Source organism: Somniosus microcephalus, chromosome 6 (genome assembly GCF_052327205.1).
Source record: "Somniosus microcephalus isolate GS21.2 chromosome 6, FLI_Smic_1.0, whole genome shotgun sequence".
NCBI lineage: Eukaryota > Metazoa > Chordata > Chondrichthyes > Squaliformes > Somniosidae > Somniosus > Somniosus microcephalus.
Window position 1 is genome coordinate 235934121 of NC_140992.1, and position 26167 is coordinate 235960287.

Here is a 26167-nt window from a genome sequence, read left to right on the forward strand (position 1 = left end):
CAGTCCCGACCCCCCCTCCTGCGATCCTGGACTCCAGACCAGCGATCCTAACTGAGGCCTACCCACCCATAGCCAGCCAGCCAGCCTCTCTAGCTGGCTGGCTGCAGGCGGGAATCCGAGGCCTCACATTCAAATTAGGCCAAAATGGTAAAATGAGCAGGGCCTGCAGGAAACCCGGTTTCCCTCCCGCCCACCTCGAACACCACACCCACCACCCCCCCCCCCCCCCCCCGCCTACCTGGGGAAAATTCTGGCCCTTATTTCTCATTCCTTCATCCATCTCATCACAGTTTATCTCGCCCCTCAGTGAGTCACGTATCCGACAGCTAAGGGAAGCCTTTGACAAAATTTAGCAGAAATCCTTTAGAATTTTTAAATCATAAAGTGTATATCAAAGTAATATATCATTACCAAGGACAAGAAATGCTTTCTGAAAGCTGGCAAAGAGGGTTTTAAAAACAAGAAGTTCTTTAGAGAGGCTCAAATCAACTGAATGTTGTGCCTCAAATTCTAAGTCAAAAGTAATCTGGTTTTGTGTTTTTAGATTTAAAAAAAAATTGAGGCCTGTGTTGCATCCTGCCTGATTTTTGTGTATTAAACCACAGTGTACATTGACAGGATATGCCATTAAAGTCATTATTTTTGTGTTGCCATATAAACACAAGGGAACTGTTTCCTGTAGCAGAAAACCATTGTTTAAAAAATCTTGGCATGTTAACAGAAAGTTCAAACTGCAAGAAGCACATTGTAGTTGTGAGAAATATTAAAAGTCCTGTAGAAATGATACTAAAATCTCTGGATATTTTACTGATGTTCATTTTAATGCAGTGTTTTGAAAAACACACAGCTATACTTTATTTTCGTCAGAAAGCTGAGCAGTTAATGAAAAATACTGCGTTGATCGATGGGTAAGTAAATTATCATATTCCCTATTGTGTCAAAATTGCGTGTAACACTCTAAACTTTAAGGTTTTCTACACTGAATCAGAAAAATTACAGCTTATGTCTTCAAACTCGATTTATGTAAATTAATGTACGTGATCATATTTGGATTAACATGGGGCCCTGTGCTGGGTTTCAAGTGAATCTGGAGCAAAAGCAAATATTTGCATTTTGTGCCGTGAATACATGTTATAAGATCATATTGACCCATCTAATCAGTTGTGGTACTAAGTTGGTGCTTTTACATTTATTTTAGACATATAGTTAGCAAAGTGAAAGTAGATCCATCAGATTAATAAGTTTAGGATTCATGATTTACTGACTACAAAAATGTATACCAAAGATTTTTTTTTGTTGGTTAGATGCGTTTTGCACAAACAGAAATCTATTGCCAGTTTAAGAGTCACGAGCACAAATTACTGAAAAATTCACCTAAGCAGTGTTTAGGCCTATTATTTCCTAGTTTATCTCTTACCTCTTTGACCAAGCTTTTGGTCATCTGCCCTAATATCTCCTTATGTGGCTCAGTATCAAATTTTGTTTTGTAACGCTCCCGTGAAGTGCCTTGGGATGCTTTACTGCGTTAAAGGTGCTATATAAATACAAGTTGTTGTTGTTGTTGTTACCCTTCACTAGTGGAGTGACTTTGGCAATTTTCCAATCCAAGAGGACAATTCCTGGATAGATTAGTCACTAAGCAATCATAACAATGAACAGTGGTGGGTTTGAGCCTCTGATATGCAGATAATAGGTAATAAGAACTCTTCCCAAGCAGCATAGTAAATGAGACAACTTGCAATAAATGTGAATGTGTTGCCAAACTCCTGCTGACTGTAGCATAGACACACCAAACCCCATCAAACAGTGATGCCACTAGTTGGAGATTGAGAGGTTCACCAGCAACTGCTTGCCTCTCTGTAACCCAAAAAAGGTAGGCACCAAACCACTGGATATGTGTTCACATACCTAGCCTCCAGGTAATGCCTTCCTGCTTCTGTTGTCCCAAGAATTCTCACATGAACTATTTGGCAAAAAGCTGCTGTCAGCAAAGGGCAGCTTGTGGCCTGTTAACCAGCTTAATCTTCTAGAATGTTACGGTGTCTAGCTCACTCCTCATCAGTTGCTTCCCTTGAAGTTGGAAGGAACAATAGGTGAGTGAGTTGATTTCATGCTGCTGCCACATATCTTTGTTCATTATGAGTGATATATATCAGGCTTGGAGTTTCAACGGTGGTACGTGGTGGTACTACCTCCAGCAGAAGTGTACTCTGGTTCTTTTCCAAAGTTTACCAATTATGTGGCATCTGCATAGGGTTCAGAGCAACGCAGTAATCCAACACATGGTAAATTTTCATCTTCATTGCCTGGGCGGTAATATGGCAGAGCAGATCGCTCATCCATTGTAGAACCTGCCCAATTTTAATTCCATGGGTTTTCCGCAGACCCTGCCGGATTTAACGGCAGGGCCTGATTTGCATTGGAAACCTCTGTTTCCACACCCCACCCCCGCAGCCAGCCAGATGGAGAGGCTGGCTGGCTGCGGGTGTGTAGGCCTGTGGCACTAGGCTGCAGAGAGGAGAGGGAGGGATCGCATGGGGCCGGGGGCTGATCTGGCAGGGGGGGTCTGGAGAATGATCGGAGGGGGAGGTGTATCCGGAAAATGATTGGGTGGGGAGCTGGAGGCAGACGACATAGGGGAGCCAGAGTTGGTGGGGGTGGAGGCAGATGGCGGGGGAGGGGAAAGTCCTCGTTTGAGGGGGGGGGCGCCTCCGATCGTGGGGGGTGGATTAGGCAGGGACGCTGGAAGCAGGAGGTAAGTGTAAAGGCACTTACCTCCTGGATCCAGCAGTCCTCACTTTCCATTGGCTGGTGGGTTTCACGAGGCCCGTAAAACCCGACCAGCCACTGTTAAAATTAAAATTGAATGCTGTTCATTTACCTCTTCTAATGTTAAATATCTGTTGGTTTAGAACTTGAGGCTTGGTCTGATAGAATGCATATTCTATCTGCCTATCAAAAGTAAGAACCACATGGCGGCATGTGGTGCTTTCCAGTAAGCCAGATTACAGTGGCAACAGTTTTTTGTTCAATCTCACTATTGTTTACCCAGATATCAGGCAGATTTTTGGTATATAGGGGATGCAAAGTCTGCTTACAGGAATGATTGGTAATACTAAACACAAGTAAAATATCTAGCATAAAACTCAAAAATGAAACTTTGGTAATGGATTTCTGCATCTGTCAGAAACCAGTTAACTGAAAAACGGAAATAATTTGCATCAGTTCAGCATCTCCACAGAAAAATTGGTTAAGACTGGGGACCCACTTGCATGGGGATACTTTCCATGATGCTCTTCCAATCCACACTGTAATGCATCTGTGTACTAATCTACTGTACCATGTAAGAATTCATTCTCTTTTTTAAAAAGGACGTAACTTTCATTATTTCAGACACAATGACCTGCCGTGGCAGCTAAGGAAGAGGGTGCACAATGATCTTTCTGCAGTAGACCTTAAGACCTGGAATGTTACTCAGACCAACATTGAGAAGCTCCGGGCTGGTTTGGTTGGTGCTCAGGTAGAAGATTCTTCTTCAGCCTTTATGTACAAAAAAAGATATTGCTGTAATCTTATGGGGGGAAGAGAAATTAGTTAGGAAATCATTTGTACCATTAATAAGTTTGCAGTACAGTAGTGAAGGTGATCATTTCACTTCAGCCCCACTCCTCTGGATATAAAGCCTCATTATAAACCAGGCCTTTAATTCTTTGTTGCTCACAGCATTGCTGGAAATAAAACTTTTCTTGTTGTGTATGAATTATTTCCAGCAATGCTGTGAGCAACAAAGAATTAAAGGCCTGTATTGCTGTAGACTTTCTTAAATTATGAGAAACTGATTGAGTCATGCAGTGAAGTTATCTAAGAGGCAAGTGTGTGAGAAAATACACTCACTATTGGAAAACAGCAAATGTAACACCCATATTCAAGAAAGGAGGGAGACCGAAAGCAGGAAACTATAGGCCAGTTAGCCTAACGTCTGTCATTGGGAAAATGCTAGAATCCATTATTAAGGAAGTAGTAGCAGGACATTTAGAAAATCATAAAACCATGTTGACTCTGCTTGATTGTATTATGAAAGGGAAATCCTATTTGACAAATTTATTAGAGTTCTTTGAGGATGTAATGAGCAGGGTGGATAAAGGGGAACCAGTAGATGTGTATTTGGATTTCCAAAAGGCATTCGATAAGGTGCCACATAAAAGGTTACTACACAAGATAAGAGCTCATGGTGTTGGGGGTAATATATTAGCATGGATAGAGGATTGTCTAACTAGCAGAAAACAGAGTCGGGATAAGTGGGCAAACTGTAACTAGTGGGGTGCCACCTCAACTATTTACAATCTATATTAATGACTTGGATGAAGGGACTGAGTGTACTGTCGCCAAATTTGCTGACGATACAAAGATAGGTGGGAAAGCAAGTTGTGAGGAGGACACAAAGGCTGCGATATTCTTTGAGGAGGAGGATTGGAGTCGGGTTACTCGGTGGGCGGGTTCCAGTTCCGCTGCCGGTTTCAGCCGCTCCCAATTCATGATTTTAAATTAAGTGGGCTCATTAAGCCCGCCATACGCGCTACCCGGCCCAATGAGTGGGAGCGGGTCTGCTGCTTGTCTCTGATGACGTCATTCATTCAGTTGTTTTTAAGGGGCTCATGTAGCCTTAGCTTCTCATTTCGTTTGTGCTGCTCTGGAAATCGGCCCAGGTGACCATGACTGCTGTATGCTTCGATGAAGACTCCCTCCCGATGGCCGGAGGAAGCCTCCTCAGCAGACAAAGGCAGCCTGGCTACAAATTGCTGAGGAGGTAAGCACTAGGTGCAGTGCCGAAAATGGTTCAATGATCTTCTGCACTCATCAAAAGTGAGTATCACATCACACTTTCTGTTGTTAAGCTTCTATGTTATGGATTCTTCAGTCACTCCATCAATCTTGCTGAAACTCCACTTGCAGGAAAAGATAGCCCACAATAAGAGGAAGAGAACAATGACAGGAGGAGGGCCACCATCACTAGCAACTTCGATGAGCGCTGAGGAGGCTGCCCACGACATTGTGGGAGGTGGCGAGGAGCTGGAAGTGGAGGACGCAGACACGGGCGCAGTAGAGGAAGCTAGTGACAGAATAGATTTTCAACCCTCTCATTTAGATTTCATGATTGACTGAAATGGCATATGATGTACATAGAGATTGACTTTTGATCATCTGCGTAATAGGATGTGTCTGCTATCTAAATATCAGATATCTAACTCCTGCCTTTACTCCCCCACAGGACCATCGAGAGCCCCCCTCCCCGCTGTCCAGGAGGAAGAACTGGACGACACCTTAAGTACCTGCAGCCTCTGAGGGAGCAGTGTCACCAGGACTTGGTGCATCCAGCACCAGCGCAGAGACGCACACCTCGGTGGGTTCTTCGCAACATAGAGTAGTGTTGTCACCTGGTGTATCACAGCTCACAAGTGAGCATCAGCAGATGGTGGAGACAGCGACAGCAGTGGAGACTCCTCGGCGGAGGTCGCAGGACACTCCTAGCTCTGCTCAGCTGTATGCAGATGCTGTGCCTCGGGCCATACAGAAAGAGAGCGGTGCTGGAACTCCAGGAACAAGTGCAGGAGTCTCTGACAGGGTTTGCATCCACGGTAACTGCGAGTGTGCAGAGAATAGAGGAGTCCATCTCAAACACGAGCACTGCCTTGGTGGAGGCAATGGCCCATGAAAGTGCCGCCATGGAGAGGGTGGCAACCTCCATGGAGGACGTAAGTCGCCAGTGTCAACAGAGCATGGTGATTCTTCTAAATAGATGGTCTGCTATGGTGGATAGATGGGCAGCTATTGAGGAGAGACACCAGAGGTACATGGATGTCCCCATTATGAGGACTGTCCGTACAGAGACGGGTCCTCATGGCCCCACTGCTGTTCAGCAAGGTGCTCTCCAACCACTTGCTAGCAGTGAAGTGCGGGTGACCCATGAGAGGGATGTTGGCGGCCGACAACAAGGAAGTGTGGGCTCCTCCAAGTGCTCACACTACCATGCCACAGCAGAGCCCTCGGGCAGAGCCCCAGATTCCGCACCCAACTGAGATGGCCGTCTCATAGAAACATAGAAGATAGGAGCAGGAGTAGGCCATTCGGCCCCTCGAGCCTGCTCCGCCATTCGATGAGATCATGGCTGATCATCCAAACTCAGTACCCCGTACCTGCCTTCTCCCCATATCCCTTGATACCTTTAGCTCTAAGAAATATATCTAACTCCTTCTTGAATATATTTAAAGACTTGGCCTCAACTGCCTTCTGTGGTAGAGAATTCCACAGGTTCACCACTCTCTGGGTGAAGAAATTCCTCCTCATCTCTGTCCTAAATGGCTTACCCCTTATCCTTAGACTATGACCCCTGGTTCTGGACTCTCCGACCATCGGGAACATTCTACCTGCATCTAGTTTGTCCAGACCTGTCAGAATTTTATAAGTTTCGATGAGATCCCCTCTCATTCTTCTAAACTCAAGCGAGTATAAGCCCAATCGACCCAATCTCTCCTCATACGTCATTCCTGCCATCCCAGGGATCAGCCTTGTGAATCTTCGCTGAACTCCTTCCCTGGCAAGAACATCCTTCCTCAGATAAGGCGACCAAAACTGCACACAGTACTCAAGGTGTGGTCTCACCAAGGCCCTGTACAACTGCAGCAGGACATCCTTGCTCCTGTACTCAAACCCTTTCGCTATGAAGGCCAACATACCATTTGCCTTCTTCACCGCCTGCTGCACCTGCATGCTTACCTTCAGTGACTGGTGCACAAGGACACCCAGGTCTCATTGCACTTCCCCTTCTGCCAATCTATTGCCATTCAGATAATAGTCTGCCTTTCTGTTTTTGACACCAAAGTGGATAACCTCGCATTTATCCACGTTATATTGCATCTGCCACGCTTCTGCCCAATCACCCAACTTGTCCAAATCATCCTGGAGTTTCTCGGTATCCTCCTCGCAGCACACACGCCCACCCAGCTTTGTGTCGTCTGCAAACTTGGAGATATTACATCTAGTTCCCTTATCTAGATCATTAATGTATATTGTGAATAGCTGGGGTCCAAGGACCGATCCCTGCGGTACCCCACTAGTCACTGCCTGCCACTCGGAAAAAGACCCGTTAATTCCTACTCTCTGTTTTCTGTCCGCCAACCAGTTCTCTATCCAAGTCAATACCTTGCCCCCAATCCCATGTGCCTGAACTTTACACGCTAATCTCTTATGCGGGACCTTATCGAAAGCCTTTTGAAAGTCCAAATACACCACATCTACTGGTTCTCCCTTATCTATCCCTGTCTCAGCCTCTGCACAGTCGCAGGAAGAGCAGACTATTGAGGAGCCCTCCCAGGCTCCCAAACCCAGAGGACGCCCGCCAAAGGTGACTAAGTAGGCACAGCATAGAAGTGAGCAAGGTGCCTCTACATCTGATGAAGCCACAGGGGAAGAACCACGAAGAAGCACGCATAAGAGAAAGTTAACACAAATAGTCAGAAGGATAGTCACTTGGGTGTTTTCTGGTGTAACAAAGTAGCGATTGTCATCCTGATTGTCATTTTATTAAACAAAAGTGATGGCAAAGAATTGAAGATCTGGCCTGTATGTGCTGAGAAATGGAAGTTGCACAGTGAGGGCCCAGGGTGACTTGCATTTGTAATGAGGTGGTGAGAGTGATAGGAAAGCACCGTTTATTGGACAGATGTTATATGGCGTGGTAAGAAGGTCGTCCAGACATTCATCTCCATCTGCCAGCCACCTGTGGTAGAAGTGTAAGCTTACACGAATCTGGCATGGATGAGTGCATCCCTTGCGTGACGGCCAGCAATATGGCCGCGTGCTTGTGGAATTGGCACATCCGGCCCCGCAAGGTGTCCTCATCTGCCGCCGCCGCCTCCTTCTTCCGAGGAGGCTCTGTGCTGAGCCACTTGTTCCTCAGACATACTAAGCCACGCTGCTGTACGATGTTGTACAGGGCACAGCAGACCACGATGATTCTGGAGACCATGGCTGGTGTGTACTGCAGGGCTCCACCAGATCTGTCGAGGCATCGGAATCGCATCTTCGGCAAGCCGATGGTTTGCTCTATGATGCTTCTGGTGGAAATGTGGCTCAGATTGTACCGCTTCTCAGACTTGTTAGATGGCCTCCTCATCGGTGTCATGAGCCACTTTTTCAGGGAATAGCCCTCGTCGCCAAGTAGCCATCTGGAAAGTTGGGTTGGCCAATTGAAGAGCTGAGGCACAGTAGACTGCCGCAGGATGAAGAAGTCATGGCAACTGCCAGGGTATTTGCATAATGATCTTCCTGTGGTTACACACCAGCTGGACGTTAAGGGAGTGGAAGCCCTTGCGGTTAACAAATACAGCTGGGTTGTGATTGGGTGCCCTTAAGGCCATGTGTGCAGTCTACGATGCCCTGCACCCTTGGCAAGCCTGCCATATTTACAAAACCAACCGCACGCGCAGTTACACTTCATCCGTGGCGAAGTGGATGTAATTGTGTGACTTTGCAAAGAGGGTATCGGTAACCTGCGTGATGCAAGTGTGTGCGGCTGACTGGGAGATGCCGCTGATCCCTGGAAGGACCCTGAAGCAAAGAAGTTGAGTGTGGTGGTGACTTTGACAGCTACTGGTAAGGAGCGGCCACCCGCTCCTCTGGGCTCCAGGTCTTGGTGCAGCATTGTGCAGATGTCTGCGACTACCTCTCGCGAAAGTCTCAGCTTCCTTTGCACTGCTTCTCAGTCATGTTGAGGAAGCTCATCCTCTGCCTGTAAATCCTATGGTGGGGGTATCTCCTGCGGCAAAGTGCAGCCATGCGCTGACGCCCTCTGCCCTGTGCATGATGTGGCTGAGGAGAAAGTTGGCGCTCCTGTTGCTGGTGCTGCTGTTGTGCCTGGTTGTGCTGCTACTGCGGCTGTTCTTCCTCCGAATCTGACGACCAGGATGAGAGGATATAAATGGTTCCCATTCCACTGGTGGATATCTCAGTTGAGCAATAGAGGTTGCAAGCACTCAGTCAAAGGGGCCAGAGGGTCTTCCAAGGAGGTCACGCTGCAGATGGATCTCAGCTTGAACACTTACAAGGCCAGTAGAGCTGCAAAATGTTAGCCAAAACCTCAAAGCACTAACTTGTGCCATCTGAAACTCAGCCATGTTGCAGGACCGCTTTTAAGCTGCTGGAGCAGCTGCTAACAATTCAGCTCCTTGCTGAACCCGGCACAATGCAGCTGCCGTGTTTGTCTGACGACAGGCAGCACACAGAAAAAGCTCAAAAATCGGAACAGCCAGTTAAAATAAGATTAGCATGGCAGTTAACAAGCTGTTAACTGCCTTAAATGGCTCTCCCGCCGTTTGGTGTCGTGTCTGATCGGGACTCACAGACCCGACACTTGGCAAAGTAGCGTGAAGACAGGATGGTGGTGAGTTCACAATCCACCGTCAATCATTTAGATTTTTACTCATGACCCTCCTCCAAACCCGCCCTCTGAGCTCTATTAAATACACGACCAAAGTGTCTGCAAAGGGATTAAGTGAGTGGGCAAAAATTTGGCAGATGGAGTATCATGTGGGAAAATGTGAGGTTATCCACTTTGGTAGAAAGAATAGAAAAGCAAAATATTATTTTAATGGAGAGAGACTGCAGAATGCTGCGATACAGAGGGATCTGGGGGTCCTCGTACAGGAAACACAAAAAGTTAGCATGCAGTTACAGCAAGTGATTAGGAAGGCAAATGGAATGTTGGCCTTTATTGCAAGGGGGATGGAGTATAAAAGTAGGGAAGTCCCGCTACAACTATACAGGGCATTGTTGAGACCACACCTAGAGTACTGCATACAGTTTTGGTCTCCTTATTTAAGGAGGGATATACTTGCATTGGAGGCAGTTCAGAGAAAGTTCATAGGTTGATTCCTGGGATGAAGGGTTGTCTTGTGAAGAAAGGTTGGGCCTATACGCATTGGAGTTTAGAAGAATGAGAGGTGATTTTATTGAAACATATAAGATTCTGAGGGAGCTTGACAGGATAGATGCTGAGAGGATGTTTCCCCTCGTGGGGGAATCTAGAACTAGAGGGCATAGTTTCAGAATAAGAGGTCGCCCATTTAAGACGGAGATGAAGAGGAATTTCTTCTCTGAGGATCGTGAATCTTTGGAATTCTCCACCCCCGAGAGCTGTGGAGGCTGAGTCATTGAATATATTCAAGGCTGAAATAGATTTTTGAACTACAGGGGAGTCGAAGGTTATGGGGAACGGGCAGAAAAGTGGAGTTGAGGCCAAGATCAGATCAGCCATGATCTTATTGAATGGCCGAGCAGGCTCGAGGGGTCAAATGGCCTACCCCTGCTCCTATTTCTTATGTTCTTAAAGTGTTGTTCCTTATTTATCTGCATGTCCACCAGTCTGCTGCTGCAGTGTTCAGGTTTTAAAGGCTGCACTCTAATTTCTATGCACTCCAGCAGATTACATTTAGGCCAATTGCTACCCCAAAGGGTATACAACTGAGCTTATCCAAGTAACCCCTCCTGTAAATACCTCTCCTGACCACTGGTTGATGCAAATGTCTTTCCATTGGCATAAAAGCATAGCAATCATCATGAGGAAATTCATTGCTTTTATTACAATGAATGAATAATATGGAGCCACCTGCTACATAATGGATGTTAACAGTTCATCTTCACCCTTAAGATGGCTTCACCTTTACCAATGTTCCAAGAATTTAATAAAAGTAAATCATAATACTGGCTGTTGATTTCAATATTCACTAATAATATAGAACATTGTCAGGATAAGTACTTCTATTATATCTTGCATATTAAGCAGATATGGAAAAAGAGAATTACAGTTTTTTTAAATGATAGAAACGAGGACCGGACAGGAGAGAATGCAGGCACCAATGATAATGTATTTCTGATTGAATAACCTTTGTTACCTGACTTTGGTCCAATTTCACATGTGTTTCTGCTTCATTGCACCAGTTTTGGGTTGCTTATGTGCCCTGTAATGCACAGTACAAAGATGCAGTCCGCCACACTTTGGAACAAATAGATGTAATAAAAAGAATGATACAGATGTTCCCAGAAGATTTTCATCTAACAACAACAGCAGATGGTATGTCATTATCTAATCCATATTTGGGTGAGGAATGTAAAGAAGTTTCCTGTCCTTGCACAACAGATGTTATTTTAAATGCATACAATGTGTACATTTTGCTAGCAAACTAAAGAACACAAGAATGATGGGGAAGGGTCACAAATATTTGACTGCCCTCTTGTTATTTGAAGAACACATGGAGGCAAGATTTGTCATTTGGGAGAGCAAAGGATTTGGGTAATTAATAAAAATGAGGTGGTGGATTTAAGCAATGGTTTGTGACTTTGAAACTGGACAAAGGCGGTGCTATCTTCGGAGAAGTTCTTACCATGTCCTAGATGGTGGAGTCTTAAACAAAATACTGCTATGAACTTTAGATGACAAGGCATCAGCAATAAGGTTGCAAAAGACAGTATGCAGGAAAAATGTTTTTGGAACGTGTAACAATATTGATTAATTCTATTAAAGGAATCACGGAAGTATTTAAGAATGGTAAAATAGCCAGCCTTATTGGTATGGAAAGTGGACATGGAATCGACAGCAGTCTGGCAGCTTTGCGCATGTTCTATGAACTTGGAGTCCGTTACCTGACATTAACACATATCTGTAATACACCATGGTAAGAAAATGCTTAATTATACAAAAGTATAGCCACTTGTGGCAGTGCCTCTGAGTTGGCCAATACAGGATCAGATTTTCCCCTTCACACAGTAACATAATTACTTGTATTGATGCTATGGCAGGAAGTCCTCTTTTGACTGTAAGTAGAAATAATGGGCCTGCAAAAGTGTCTAAGCACTCCCCACTCCGTGTCCAGTATAATGGAGACTTTGCCATGCTGCCTAACAACAAGGTGGTAACCACTATGAATGTTTAGATCAGTTTGTTTTCCTGTAACTTGGATATTTAACCACTAAGAAATATATTATCTAAGCACAAATAATAACAAAACTGTAAGATTGTTGTGATAAAGTTATCAAGTAGATCCATGTGTCTGCTGTATTTGGAGTGAACATAATTTAGTTTGCGCATGCCATGCATCATACATAGCTGAAAGACAGGCAGGAGGCCTCTGCTCCTAGGCCCAATCCTAAGCCTCCCCAAAAGTCACTTTGAAAGCTGACTTAAAGAGCTACACAAGAGTAGTACAGAATGATTCTCCTAGATTGGTTCCTGGAATGAGAGCGTTGTCCTATGATGAGAGATTAAGTAGAATGGACCTATACTCTCTGCAGTTTAGAAGAATGAGGTGATCTTATTGAAACATATAGGGGGCACTAATGGGGCGCAAAGCAATTAGCGCCAGGGCGCGGCACCGCTAACACCTCATGCAAAATTCAGCATGAGATTAGCGGCAGTGTTAGCCGGTAGCACTCTGCGGCGCTGTGCCTCCAGCGACGACGTCATCACCGTGCGCAGTACCCCGCTCGCGCCCCGGCCACAAACTTGGCTCGCGCCCCCTGACCTACCGCCGGACAATATGTCCAACAGGGTTAGGGGGGGCGTTTTTGCAGCTGGGGCGGCGATAATTAAAGGGCAGGTCTGGCCTCCTGCTGCAGAGTGCCGGCCGCGATCCGTCAGCCTGGCACTCCTCTTGAATGCCAGGCTCTTTTGCCGGCACCCCACTCCCCGGTGGTCCAGCAGGACCCCAGTGTACGCTGCGCTAGGCCCCTCCCCTTTAATCAGGGGAGGGAGGCCTGCAGTATTGCGGCACTGTGTGCCGCTGCTGCATGTAGCGCCGCAATATTCAATGGGAGCGCTCCAAGAGGGAGGGGGAGCGCTTCCAGTAGCGCCCTGCCTCCTGCTTGCAGCGCTACCATTGAATTTCGGGTGCAGGGGTGCTAACTTTTTCGGGGCGCACACGATCCAATTTTCCCCCCCATAAGATTCTGAGGGGGGCTGACAGGGCAGATGCTGAGAGGTTGTTTCCTCTGGCTGGAGAGTCTAGGACTAGAGGGCATAGTCTCAGGATATGGGGTCGACCATTTAAGACTGAGATGAGGAGGAATTTCTTCACTCAGGGTTGTGAATCTTTGGAATTCTCTGCCCCAAAGGGCTGTGAATGCTCAGTCATTGAATATATTCAAGGCTGAGAGCGATAGATTTTTGGACTCTAGGGGAATCAAGGGCTATGGGGATCGGGCGGGAAGGTGGAGTTGAGGTTGAATATCAGCCATGATCTTATTGAATGGCAGAGCAGGCTCAAAGGGCCGTATGGCGTACTCCTGCTCCTAATTCTTATGTTCCTGATTTTTGCTCACCCTCTGTGGAGATCTATTTGCTATTGGCTCAGCATCTCTTCATGGCTATGCTTGCGAACTCGGCATGTTGAGAATCATTGACATCAGTCCATGGTGCAGCATGTAGGTTTTTCAGTACATTGTGCTACGGTGAAATCTCTAACTGTATTTTTTACTTTGTACCAACAAATGCAGAATACATCTAATCAAAACGTCATTTTTTTTAACTTTTCTCATTTTTCAGGGCAGATACCAGCAGAGTGGACAGTGGCGGTGTAAAACCTGGTGTCAATGGACTGTCTGATTTTGGAAAAGTTAGTAAACTGTATCTGAAGCTATGAAAAGTTGCTTTTGATTTGTATTATAAAGTTTACTAGACACTCCTTAACAGTGTCTTTGAGAGCCATGCCAAAAGTACATTGCTACTGTGTAGAAAGAAAGCATGCATTAATGATGTATTATGTCAGAGTTATTGGTCCTTATATCAAAGAATATTGTTGTGATGTACATGTAGAGTTTACGGCAAAAAAATCTTAAGGCTTCTATTGAGACATGTTGTTCCTTATAATCCCTTAAACAAGTGTATGAGGTTTGCTGTGGGGAGTTTTGGTTTGGGGTTTGTGTCTGGCCAGTCAGGCGTATCTGAGCTGCTCCTGCCCCGTGCGGTTCGAATCGCTTCCTCTCTGGTTCTGACCACCGGACTTATTACGAGCGGCGATATAAACAAAACGAGACCAGTGGTTTGGTGCAAAGAAAACCAATGTTTATTAAAATAGAGAAAAATAAACACTATACAGAGGAAATCACTATGTATGTAACACAATTACACTTAGCGGGGGAGGAGAAATGGACACATCAAGGGAAAAATGACTAAAATGACAATTTTAGCAATCCCCTGAACTCCCACCCTTTACACCTATCTAAGTTGCCTTGCGATGGGCCAGAAAGTTTATGCTCACCAGTCTCGGATGTTAGAAAGCCTGCTCTGTGCCGATTTGCATGCCGATGTCTTTAGGGTTTTCACCACCCAGAGCAGAGATACCCCAGTGATTTAAAATGTAACTGCAGGTATCCTGCTTCCCTTGGACGGGCTCTTCGTCGTCGATCTTCTTGATGGTAAGGCAGGGCACCAGAGTCCAGGTGAGAGAGAGAGAGAGATGTGGCTTCCCGAGGGATTACTTATACCCCTTCCTGGGAGCCCTTATCACTCGCCAGATCAGCCTGTTTCTTTGTCTGACCTGGACGTGTTGAAGTCTATACAAAGGAAACCGTTCTGGGCCCATCGACCTGGATGGCCGGTTAATCGTTTTTTAAACGTCCCATAAGTGTTTTCCTTTGTGTAACTGGTCTTGTGATGGGGCCATTCCAGTTTTAATGCCCCGTTGATCGTTTCCAAACAGTGTTGAAGTCAGCTAACGATGGTCTGAATGCAGCTATTACCCGTTGATTATCTGTGCAAACGGCCTTGATGGGTTTTAATCAGAGACCCGAATGTCACTGTTTGCTTCTCATACATAAATGCAGAAGGCCTGTCTGCCTTCTAATTTCTGGAACATTCCTTCTTGTTAGTCCAAACCTGAACTTTGCAGGCCTTGGCCATGAGGTTGACCGTAGCCATCTTGTTGGGCCCTGGAGCCCTGGATTTTAAACTCAGTCCAGCCAGGGTTTCTCCAATAAGCCAGAAGTAAATCTTCAGGGGAGACATGAAATTTGCGAATCCTTTCATTGCCAACATCAATCAGTAGTATTAGAGTACAGTCTGCAAGATACAAAACCTATCTGATCAGCGTGAATAAGCAAGAGAATTAAACCAATTTGTTCATGTAGAGTCATAGAGTCATAGAGTTATACAGCACGGATAGAGGCCCTTCGGCCCATCGTGTCCGCGCCGGCCATCAAGCCCTGTCTAATCTAATCCCATATTCTAGCATTTGGTCCGTAGCCTTGTATGCTATGGCATTTCAAGTGCTCATCCAAATGCTTCTTAAATGTTGTGAGGGTTCCTGCCTCCACAACCCTTTCAGGCAGTGAGTTCCAGACTCCAACCACCCTCTGGGTGAAAAAGTTCTTTCTCAAATCCCCTCTAAACCTCCCGCTCTCTACCTTGAATCTATGCCCCCTAGTTATTGACCCTTCTACTAAGGGAAAAAACTCCTCAGCATCCATCCTATCTATGCCCCTCATAATTTTGTACACCTCAATCATGTCCCCCCTCAGCCTCCTCTGCTCCAAGGAAAACAAACCCAATCTGCCCAGTCTCCCTTCATAGCTGAAGCGCTCCAGCCCTGGTAACATCCTGGTGAACCTCCTCTGCACCCTCCAACGCGATCACATCCTTCCTGTAGTGTGGCGACCAGAACTGCACACAGTATTCCAGCTGTGGCCTAACCAGTGTTTTATACAGCTCCATCATAGCCTCCTTGCTCTTATATTCAATGCCTCGGCTAATGAAGGCAAGTATCCCATATGCCTTTTTTACCACCTTATCCACCTGTTCCGCCGCCTTCAGGGATCTGTGTACTTGCACACCCAGATCCCTCTGACCCTCCATCTTGCCTAGGGTCTTACCATTCATTGTGTATTCCCTTGCCTTGTTAGTCCCCCCAAAGTGCATCACCTCGCACTTTTCCGAGTTAAATTCCATTTGCCACTGTTCCGCCCATCTGACCAACCCATCTATATCGTCCTGCAGACTGAGGCTACCCTCCTCGCTATTTACCACCCTACCAATTTTTGTATCATCCGCGAACTTACTGATCATACCTTTTACATTCATATCCAAGTCATTAATGTAGACCACAAACAGCAAGGGACCCAGCACCGATCCCTGTGGTACCCCACTGGCCACAGGCTTCCAGTCACAAAAACAACCTTCGACCATTACCCTCTGCCTTCTGCCACTAAGCCAGTTTTGTATCCAATGTGCCAAGGCACCCTGGATTCCATGGGCTCTTACCTTCTTGACCAGTCTCCTGTGCGGGACTTTATCGAAGGCCTTACTGAAATCCATGTATACCACATCCACTGCGTTACCCTCATCCACACACCTAGTCACCCCCTCAAAAAATTCAATCAAATTAGTCAGACATGATCTTCCCTTGACAAAGCCATGTTGACTATCCCTGATTAATCCTTGCCTCTCCAAGTGGAGACAAATTTTGTCCCTCAGAATTTTTTCCAATAATTTTCCTACCACTGATGTTAGGCTCACTGGCCTGTAGTTCCCCGGTTTTTCCCTACTTCCCTTCTTGAATAATGGTACTACATTAGCGGTTCTCCAGTCTTCTGGCACATCCCCTGTGGCCAGAGAGGTCCTGAATATATGTGTTAGAGCCCCCGCAATCTCTTCCTTTGCCTCACACAGCAGCCTGGGATACATTTCATCCGGGCCTGGGGATTTATCCATTTTTAGGCCAGCTAAAACCGCCAATACCTCCTCCCTCTCGGTGTTAATATGTTCGAGCATATCACAGTCCTCCCGCCCTATTTCTATGTCTACATCGTCCTTCTCCATAGTGAAAACAGATGCAAAAAATTCATTTAGAACCCCTCCTACATCTTCCGGCTCCACACACAGATTGCCACTTTTGTCCCTAATGGGCCCTATTTTTTCCCTAGTTATCCTCTTACCCTTAATATACTTATAAAACATCTTAGGATTTTCCTTTATTTTGCTCGCCAGTGTTATTTCATGGCCCCTCCTTGATCTCCTAATTTCTTTTTTAAGTATCCCCCTGCACTTTTTGTACTCCTCTAGGGCTTCCTCCGTCTTTAGCCTTTTGTATCTGCCAAAAGCCCTCCTTTTTTTCCTAATCCATTCTCGTATATCCCCTGACATCCAAGGTTCCCTGTGGTTTTTGGAACCACCCTTGACCTTTACGGGAACATGTTGCCATTGTATGATCTCAATCTCCCTTCTGAAAGCCTCCCATTGCTCCGATGCGGATTTTCCTACAAGTAGCTGATCCCAGTCCATTTTGGCCAGATCCTGCCTTAGCCTATTAAAATCGGCCTTCCCCCAATTTAGAACCTTTATTTCTGGCCCATCCCTGTCCTTTTCCATGACCACCTTAAATCTCACCATATTATGGTCACTGTCACCAAAGTGCTCACCTACTAGCACTTTTTCCACTTGGCCGGCCACATTCCCTAGAATTAGGTCCAGTACCGCCCCCTCTCTTGTAGGACTTTCTACATGCTGGCTCAAAAAGCTCTCCTGGATGCACTTTAAGAATTCTACACCCTCTGAGCCTTTCACACTCTGACTATCCCAGTTAATATTGGGGAAGTTGAAATCCCCCATTATTATTACCCTATTATTTGCACATTTCTCTGAGATTTGCCTACATATCTGTTCCTCTATCTCCCCCTGACTGTTTGGAGGCCTATAGTACACTCCCAGCAAAGTGCTTGCCCCCTTTTTGTTTTTAAGCTCCACCCATATGGCCTCATTAGAGGAACCTGCTAATATATCATCCCTCCTTACTGCAGTAATTGACTCCTTAATTAATATTGCGACACCCCCTCCTCTTATACCTCCCCCTCTGTCTCGCCTGAAGATTCTGTACCCCGGAATATTGAGCTGCCAGTCTTGCCCCTCCCTCAACCATGTCTCCGTGATAGCAACAATATCATACTCCCATGTGTTTATCAACACCTTCAGTTCATCCACCTTATTTGCAAGACTCCTTGCATTAAAATAGATGCCATCCAGCCTTGCCCTTATATGTTTGCCCTGTCTACCAAGCTGACTTGTTTTTTTCTCTATAATTGGCAGCACATCACCCCCTATTTCAGCTCCCCTCTGTATCCCATCCCCCTGCCAAGTTAGTTTAAACCCCCCCCCCCCCCCCCCAACCGTGCTAGCAAACCTCCCCGCAAGGATATTTGTCCCGCTCTGGTTCAGGTAAACCTGAACTAAAACCTTGCAACAAAATTCAGACCACAATCTTTCAATCCTCCTTGGATATGGGAGTGGTGCCAGAGGACTGGAGGATTGCAAATGTTACACCCCTGTTCAGAAAAGGGGAGAGGGATAAACCTGGTAACTGCAGGCACATCAGTGGTGGGAAAATTACTAGACACCATTGTCAAGAAACAAAATTGATTCTCACTTGGAGACAGCCAGCACGGATTTGTTACGAAGAAATCATTTCTGACTAACCGGATTGAGTTCTTTGATGAAGTAACAGTGTGGGTTTGCTTTGTGGTTACTTTTATTTCAGCATTGTGGCCAAGAGGACACGGTGATGGTCAGTAACAGAGGAAAGCTGAGGTGTGGGACAAATGTTGAAAGGGGAATTGGGGTTGTAGTCACTGGAACCGCAGGCAGATGATTCCATCCCGGATATCCTAGCCAGAAAGGGGCTGTCTGGGTTGCATCCTTCCTTCTGCGTCTTCCTCTGCGAGCGGATGCTGGAAATCTGAAATAAAAGCAGAAAATGCTGGAAATATTCAGCAGGTCAGGCAGCATCTCGACCTGAGACATGAACTCTGTTTCTGTCTCCATGGATGCTGCCTGACTTGCTGAGTATTTCCAGCATTTTCTGTCTTCTCAGAGGCCTTCCTAGAAACATATAGAAACATAGAAGATAGGAGCAGGAGTAGGCCATTTGGCCCCTCGAGCCTGCTCCGCCATTTAATGAGATCATGGCTGATCATCAAATTCAGTACCCTGTCCCTGCTTTCTCCCCATATCCCTTGATCCCTTTAGCCTTAAGAAATATATCCAACTCCTTGAATATATTTAATGAATTGGCCTCAACTGCCTTCTGTGATAGAGAATTCCACAGGTTCACCACTCTCTGGGTGAATAAATTCCTCCTCATCTCTGTCCTAAATGGCTTACCCCTTATCCTTAGACTGTGACCCCTGGTTCTGGACTCCCCCACCATCGGGAACATCCTGCATCTAGTCTGTCTAGTCCTGTTAGAATTTTATAAGTTTCAATGAGATCCCCTCTCATTCTTCTAAACTCCAGCAAGTATAAACCCAATCGACCCAATCTCTCCTCATACGCCATTCCTGCCAGCCCAGGTATCAGTCTGGTGAATCTTCGCTGCACTCCCTCCATGGCAAGAACATCCTTCCTCAGATAAGGCGACCAAAACTGCACACAAGGTGTGGTCTCACCAAGGCCCTGTACAACTGCAGCAGGACATCCTTGTTGCTGTACTCAAACCCTCTCGCTACGAAGGCCAACATACCATTTGCCGCCTTAACCGCCTGCTGCACCTGCATGCTTACCTTCAGCGACTGGTGCACAAGGACGCCCAGGTCTCGTTGCACTTCCCCTTCTTCCAATCTATTGCCATTCAGATAATAATCTGCCGCCTTGTTTTTGACACCAAAGTGGATATCCTCGCATTTATCCACGTTCTATTGCATCTGCCATGCTTCTGCCCAATCACCCAACCTGTCCAAATCATACTGGAGTTTCTCGGCATCCTCCTCACAGCACACACGCCCACCCAGCTTTGTGTCGTCTGCAAACTTGAGATATTACGTCTAGTTCCCTCATCCAGATCATTAATATATATTGTGAATAGCTGGGGTCCTAGCACTGATCCCTGCAGCACCCTACTAGTCACTGCCTGCCACTCGGAAAAAGACCCGTTTATTCCAACTCTTTGCTTCCTGTCTGCCAACCAGTTCTCTATCGAAGTCAGTACTGTTGTGTATGTACCTTTAAGGGAATAACTGGTCTTAGACTGCAGTACCGGCAGTGACCACCCCTGTATAAAAGGCCCTAGCATGCTTCTGTAGTTTCAGTTTCAAGCTGCCTCTTGTTCAGTAAAGTACCTGTTAAACTGTTCTCCCGAAGTCCGTGTATTATTGAGGCGCGGACTTTACAGTGGCGACGAGTAAGTTCGAACTCCCCTGCAGTGTGGCATCATCTCACGGGGATCTCGCCTGAAAGGAAGGTCCTGGAAGGTCGTAGTCTGAGCAACGGGCGTCGACCGAGGACAACCGCCCGAAGAATCCACTGGTGTTTGGAGAATTGCGGGAGAGACTGTGGTTCCAGCGAATCGTGCTGGTAGCAGGTAGCGCGCTGACCCTTCCCGACTGTGGCGGGCTCAAGCTCAATCGAGCGGCTCTACAAATCGGGCTGCGCAGCGTCGCCGGGAAAAGAAAACGAGAGGGTGGAGCGCACAGGGCGCGGTCGGTGCTCGAGAACAGGACAGCGGAGAGAAACTAAACGGGGGGCGGAAGGAAAGCGAGACGCGCCGAAGCTGCGGGTCGCCGCCATTACCCCATAGAACGCTAAGAGCAGCGTGGCAGTAAGGGGAAGAAGCAAAAGCGCGGGAGGCGCCATTTTATTCCATTGGGGAAGAAGCAAAAGCGCGGGAGGCGCCATTTTAAATCGCCCAAGATGCCGAAAAGTGGCAGTATCACTGCTTTCGACAACAAGGTAGAAGACTGGACCACGTATGTGGAAAGAATTGAAGTGTACTGCAAGGCAAATGAGGTGGCTGATGGAAAGAGGGTGTCGGTATTATTAAATCTGATGGGTGCGAGTACGTACGGCCTATTGCGGAATTTAATTACCCCAGCTAAACCAATGGAGAAAAGTTTTGAGGAGATTGTTCATATCTTACAGGAACATCTAAGCCCGACACCACTGCTGATAGCAGAAAGATTCAAGTTCCATAAAAGAAACCAGCACAAAGATGAGAGCAATGCTGACTATCTTACGGAACTACGCAAGTTATCGAAGCACTGCCAGTTCGGAGCAGGACTGGCAGACACCTTACGGGATAAGTTTGTCTGCGGGCTCCAGAGTGAAGGAACCCAGAAACGACTACTTTCAAAAAAGGACCTGACGCTAGAACAGGCTTTCAGTGTGGCAGTATCCTACGAAGCAGCAGCACGGGGAGCTGCGGAAATACAACAGAAACCACAAGAATACAGCGCTAACGAAATGGCGTATGGAGCCGAAAAGTGCTACCGCTGCGGCAGAACAACCCATGAGCAGAAGGACTGCTGGTTTAAAGACAAAATATGCAGGCAATGCGGGGAAAATGGGACATATAGCAAGAGTCTGCAGGTCGGGAAAGAAGACCAACACGACAAGAACTACTAAGGAACAGTACAGGAAAGTAAAGAAACTGACAGATAGTAGTTCAGAAGATCAGGAGAGTGATAAGGACTCCGGGAGCAGGCGACTAAGTTGTTTAAAGTTACACAACGTGATCGCAAAAGAAGATCACCGAACCATTTGGGTCACCCTCATGATAGCAGGGTCCCCAGTGAAGATGGAATTGGACACAGGATCAGCCCTAACTGTCATGAATCGACTAGACTGTGAGCAGCTATTCTCACACATACCCTTAAAGGACACGTCCATTGTATTGAAGACATACACGGGGCAAAAGGTCTACCCCAGAGGAGAAATAAGGGTGCCAGTTGAATATAACGGAAAGGAAACACAGAAACTATACATGTATATACTACGAGATGGAGGACCACCATTATTGGGATGTGAATGGATCCGAAGACTACAATTGGATTGGCATTCCATTCTGGCACTAACTGTGACTGACAAAAAAGATGATGACGTCGCACCTGGACGTCTGTCACAAATTCTATCTGACGCGGAAGAGGTGTTCCAACAAGGACTTGGGACTCTAAAAGGAGTAAAGGCAACCATAAAGATTGAGGATAACGCAACCCCAAAATTTTTCAAGGTCAGACCGGTGCCATACGCAATACGCCCAGCTGTGGAAGCTGAACTGGAGAGTCTGGAGCGTTCGGGGGTGCTGTCTAAGGTGGACTGGAGCGAGTGGGCCACACCCATCGTTCCTGTAATGAAGAAAGCATTGAGCAGCACGCCTGGGGAGCCAAGGAAGGTTCGCATCTGTGGGGACTTCAAGGTGACTGTGAACCCAGTCCTGCACACATTACAGTATCCGCTTCCGCGGATAGAAGATATTTTCGCCTCACTATCTGGAGGGAAACGTTTTACAAAGATTGACCTGGCTCAAGCGTATCTACAAATGGAGGTGGAAGAAGCATCTAGGAAATACCTCACGATAAACACTCACAAAGGCCTTTACCAGTACAATCGACTGGTATTTGGGGTAGCATCGGCCCCGGCTATGTGGCAGAGGGCAATGGAACAAGTCCTGCAAGGGATCCCGGGGACCCAGTGTTATTTGGACGACATCCTGGTTACGGGCGAAAGTGACAATGAACACCTTGCCAACCTGGAACAGGTGCTCACGAGATTGCAGGAATATGGGCTACGAGCCAACCGTCCCAAATGTGAGTTCTTCAGGAGACAAATCTCGTATTGTGGCCACATGATTGATGAGGAAGGGTTGCATAAGTCGCCGGACAAGATTGAGGCTGTAGTCAAGGCTCCAGCACCAGAAAATGTGTCGCAACTGAGGTCGTTCCTCGGGTTGGTGAACTACTACCATAAGTTCTTGCCGAATTTATCTACAATTCTGCACCCACTGAACGCCCTCCTTCAAACTGGTGTAACATGGAAATGGAGTGATGAGTGTAAGCGTGCCTTTCAGGAATGTAAATGCCAAATCACTTCAAAAGAAGTATTGGCCCACTACAACCCAACACTACCGATTCGGTTGGCATGTGATGCGTCACCTTACGGCATTGGAGCGGTGCTGTCACACAAATTCCGTGACGGTTCAGAGAGGCCAATAGCCTTTGCATCGCGCTCGCTAACCTCAGCCGAGCGTAACTACGCCCAGATTGACAGGGAGGCCCTCGGCCTGGTGTAGGGGGTGAAGAAGTTCGATCACTATCTGCACGGGCAGAAATTCACCCTACTGACTGATCATCAACCTCTGGTCTCAATTTTTAACCCAAAGAAGGGCGTTCCGGTGATGACGGCGCAACGGCTGCAAAGATGGTCACTTTTTCTAGGGGCACATCAGTATGACATAGAGTACAAAGGTACGAAACAACATGGAAACGCTGATGGGCTGTCGCGCCTACTGTTGCCTACGGCGGAAGAAGCACCTGCAGTGGACCCGGTGGAGATATTCCATGCGACCATAGTCGAATGTTTGCCTGTTACAAACGCAAGTATTGAGAAGGAAACCCGAAATGACCCGACACACTCTCGGGTCTATGATTTGACGGTGAAGGGATGGCCAGCATATGGCGACTCACTGTTGCCAGCATTCTCGCCAAGGAGGGAACAGCTGTCAGTGTGCCGGGGAACCTTGATGTGTGGATCCCGAGTGGTAATTCCACCCAAGTTGAGAGATACAGTACTCAATGAGCTTCACGAGAGTCATCTGGGAGGGGTAAAAATGAAGAGCCTAGCCAGGGTGTTTGTGTGGTGGCCGGGAATCGATGAAGAAATCGAGGATATGACCAAGAGATGCACAGGATGCCAGAAGGTCCAAAACGCTCCACCACAGGCCGCGCTACATCCATGGGAGTGGCCCTCATCTCCATGGCAATGGGTACACATTGATTTCGCTGGTCCATTTATGGACTCAATGTTTCTAATCGCTGTGGATGCCCATTCGAAATGGCCAGAGGTCATTAAAATGTCATCCACCACCACGGAGAAAACTATTGCAGTCCTAAGGACCATCTTCGCCAGGAATGGGTTGCCAGAACAGATCTGTTCCGACAATGGCCCACAGTTTGTGTCTGAGGATTTCCGGAGGTTCCTGCAGAATAATGGGGTGAAACATTACATATCTGCCCCATATCATCCAGCCACAAATGGATTGGCTGAGAGGTTTGTTCAGACCTTTAAAAAGGCCATAAAGGCAATGTATAACGACGACATACCACTGCAACACAAGGTGGATAACTTCCTGTTTGCTTACCGGAATGCGACACATGCAGTAACCAACCAAACTCCAACCATACCGTTTTTCAACCGGAGACTAAGATGTCGCTTGGATTTGCTCAAACCAAACATAAGATGAGATGTTGAGGATAAGCAGTTCCAGCACATAAATGAGAAGCCAACCAGGAGCTTCAAGATAGGGCAACCAGTCTTGGCCCGCGACTACTGAACAGAAAAATGGCAGCCAGGCACGATATGCACACAGCAAGGACCACTAATGTACACAGTGGACGTTGGAGAGAGCATCGTGAGACGCCATGCTGACCAGATTCTAGAGTCACAGTAACAAGCCAAACCTGTACCACAAGCATGTGCACCTGGTAATGAGCCCAAAGTACAGATTGCGTCTACCTCAGAAGCAGGGGTATTGGAAGCTGACGAACCAACCAATGACAATGAGCCAGAATTGACTCCACCGACCGAACAGGATACTCGAGAAAGGCGCTATCCAGTCCGGATCAGGAAGCCTCCTCAAAGACTGAACTTATAAATGACTATTTCAGTTGATGTATATATTACTGAGAAAATTGTAATTGTAATTAGTTATTATTTAGTTGTTAAATGAATGTTATGTACTGTTTATCTAAAAGGGGAGGAATTGCTGTGTATGTACCTTTAAGGGAATAACTGGTCTTAGACTGCAGTACCGGCAGTGACCACCCCTGTATAAAAGGCCCTAGCAGGCTTCTGTAGTTTCAGTTTCAAGCTGCCTCTTGTTCAGTAAAGTACCTGTTAAACTGTTCTCCCGAAGTCCGTGTATTATTGAGGCGTGGACTTTACAAGTACCTTACCCCCAATTCCATGTGCTTTAACTTTACACGCTAATCTCTTATGCGGGACCTTATCGAAAGCCATCTGAAAGTCCAAATACACCACATCCACTGGTTCTCCCTTCTCTATTCTACCAGTTACATCCTCAAAAAATTGCAGTAGATTAGTCAAGCACGATTTACCTTTTGTAAATCCATGTTGACATTGTCCGATCCTGTCACTGTTTTCCAAGTGCTCTGCTATTACATCTTTTATAATGGACTCTAGCATTTTCCCCACTATCGATGTCAGGCTTACCGGTCTATAATTCCCCGTTTTCTCTCTACCACCTTTTTTGAATAGTGGGGTTACATTAGCTACCCTCCAATCCATGGGAACTGTTCCAGAGTCTATAGAATTTTGGAAGATGACCAGCAATGCTTCTACTATTTCTCGGGCCATTTCCTTAAGTATCCTAGGATGTAGATTATCAGGCCCTGGGGATTTATCGGCCTTCAATCCCGTCAATTTCCCTACAAATACTGATTTCATTCAGTTCCTCCCTCTCATTAGACCCTATGTTCCCCGACATCTCTGGGAGGTTATTTGTGTCCTCCTTTGTGAAAACAGAACCAAAGTATGTATTTAATTGGTCTGCCATTTCTTTGTTCCCCAATTCCCCTGATTCTGATTGCAAGGGACCTACGCTTAACTTCACCAATCTTTTTCTCTTCACATATCTATAGAAGCTTTTACAGTCAGTTTTTATGTTCCCTGCAAGCTTACTCACATACTCTATTTTCCCCCTCTTAATTAATCCCTTTGTCCTCCTTTGCTGAATCCTAAACTGCTCCCAATCCTCAGGTTTGCTGCTTTTTCTGGCCAATTTATATGTCCTCTCCTTGGCCTTGGAAGCATCCAGCAGCACTCCCTGCACACTTTAAAAACTTTTACCATCTATTGCACCAATTTCTTGTTCATCTCCTCCTCCCTTATCCCCACCATTGGTGGCTGTGTCTTCTGTCCCCTAGGTCCCACATATCTGCAATTCCATCCTTAAATCCCTCTGACTCACCATCTCCCTGTTCTCCTTTAAGACGCTGCCTAAAATCCATCTCCTTCACCAAGGTTTTGGTCACCACTCCTAATAGTTACTTCTAGAATCATAGAATGGTTACAGCATAGAAGGTGGCCATTTGGCCCGTCAAGCCCATGCTGGCTCTATGCAAG

General features: G+C 46.5%; 1 protein-coding gene across 1 annotated transcript in view; it reads left to right on the forward strand.

The window, feature by feature from the left end:
- The first annotated feature begins 284 nt into the window (after positions 1-284).
- The window catches only part of LOC147116534 (dipeptidase 1-like), a 44182-nt gene continuing 18299 nt past the window's right edge, over positions 285-26167 (forward strand). The window contains exons 1-5 of the mRNA XM_085991571.1: positions 285-908; positions 3394-3520; positions 10996-11128; positions 11579-11729; positions 13595-13664. Coding sequence (XP_085847697.1) covers positions 622-908; positions 3394-3520; positions 10996-11128; positions 11579-11729; positions 13595-13664 — 768 coding nt within the window. The 5' untranslated portion in view covers positions 285-621. The remainder of the gene's footprint in view (positions 909-3393; positions 3521-10995; positions 11129-11578; positions 11730-13594; positions 13665-26167) is intronic.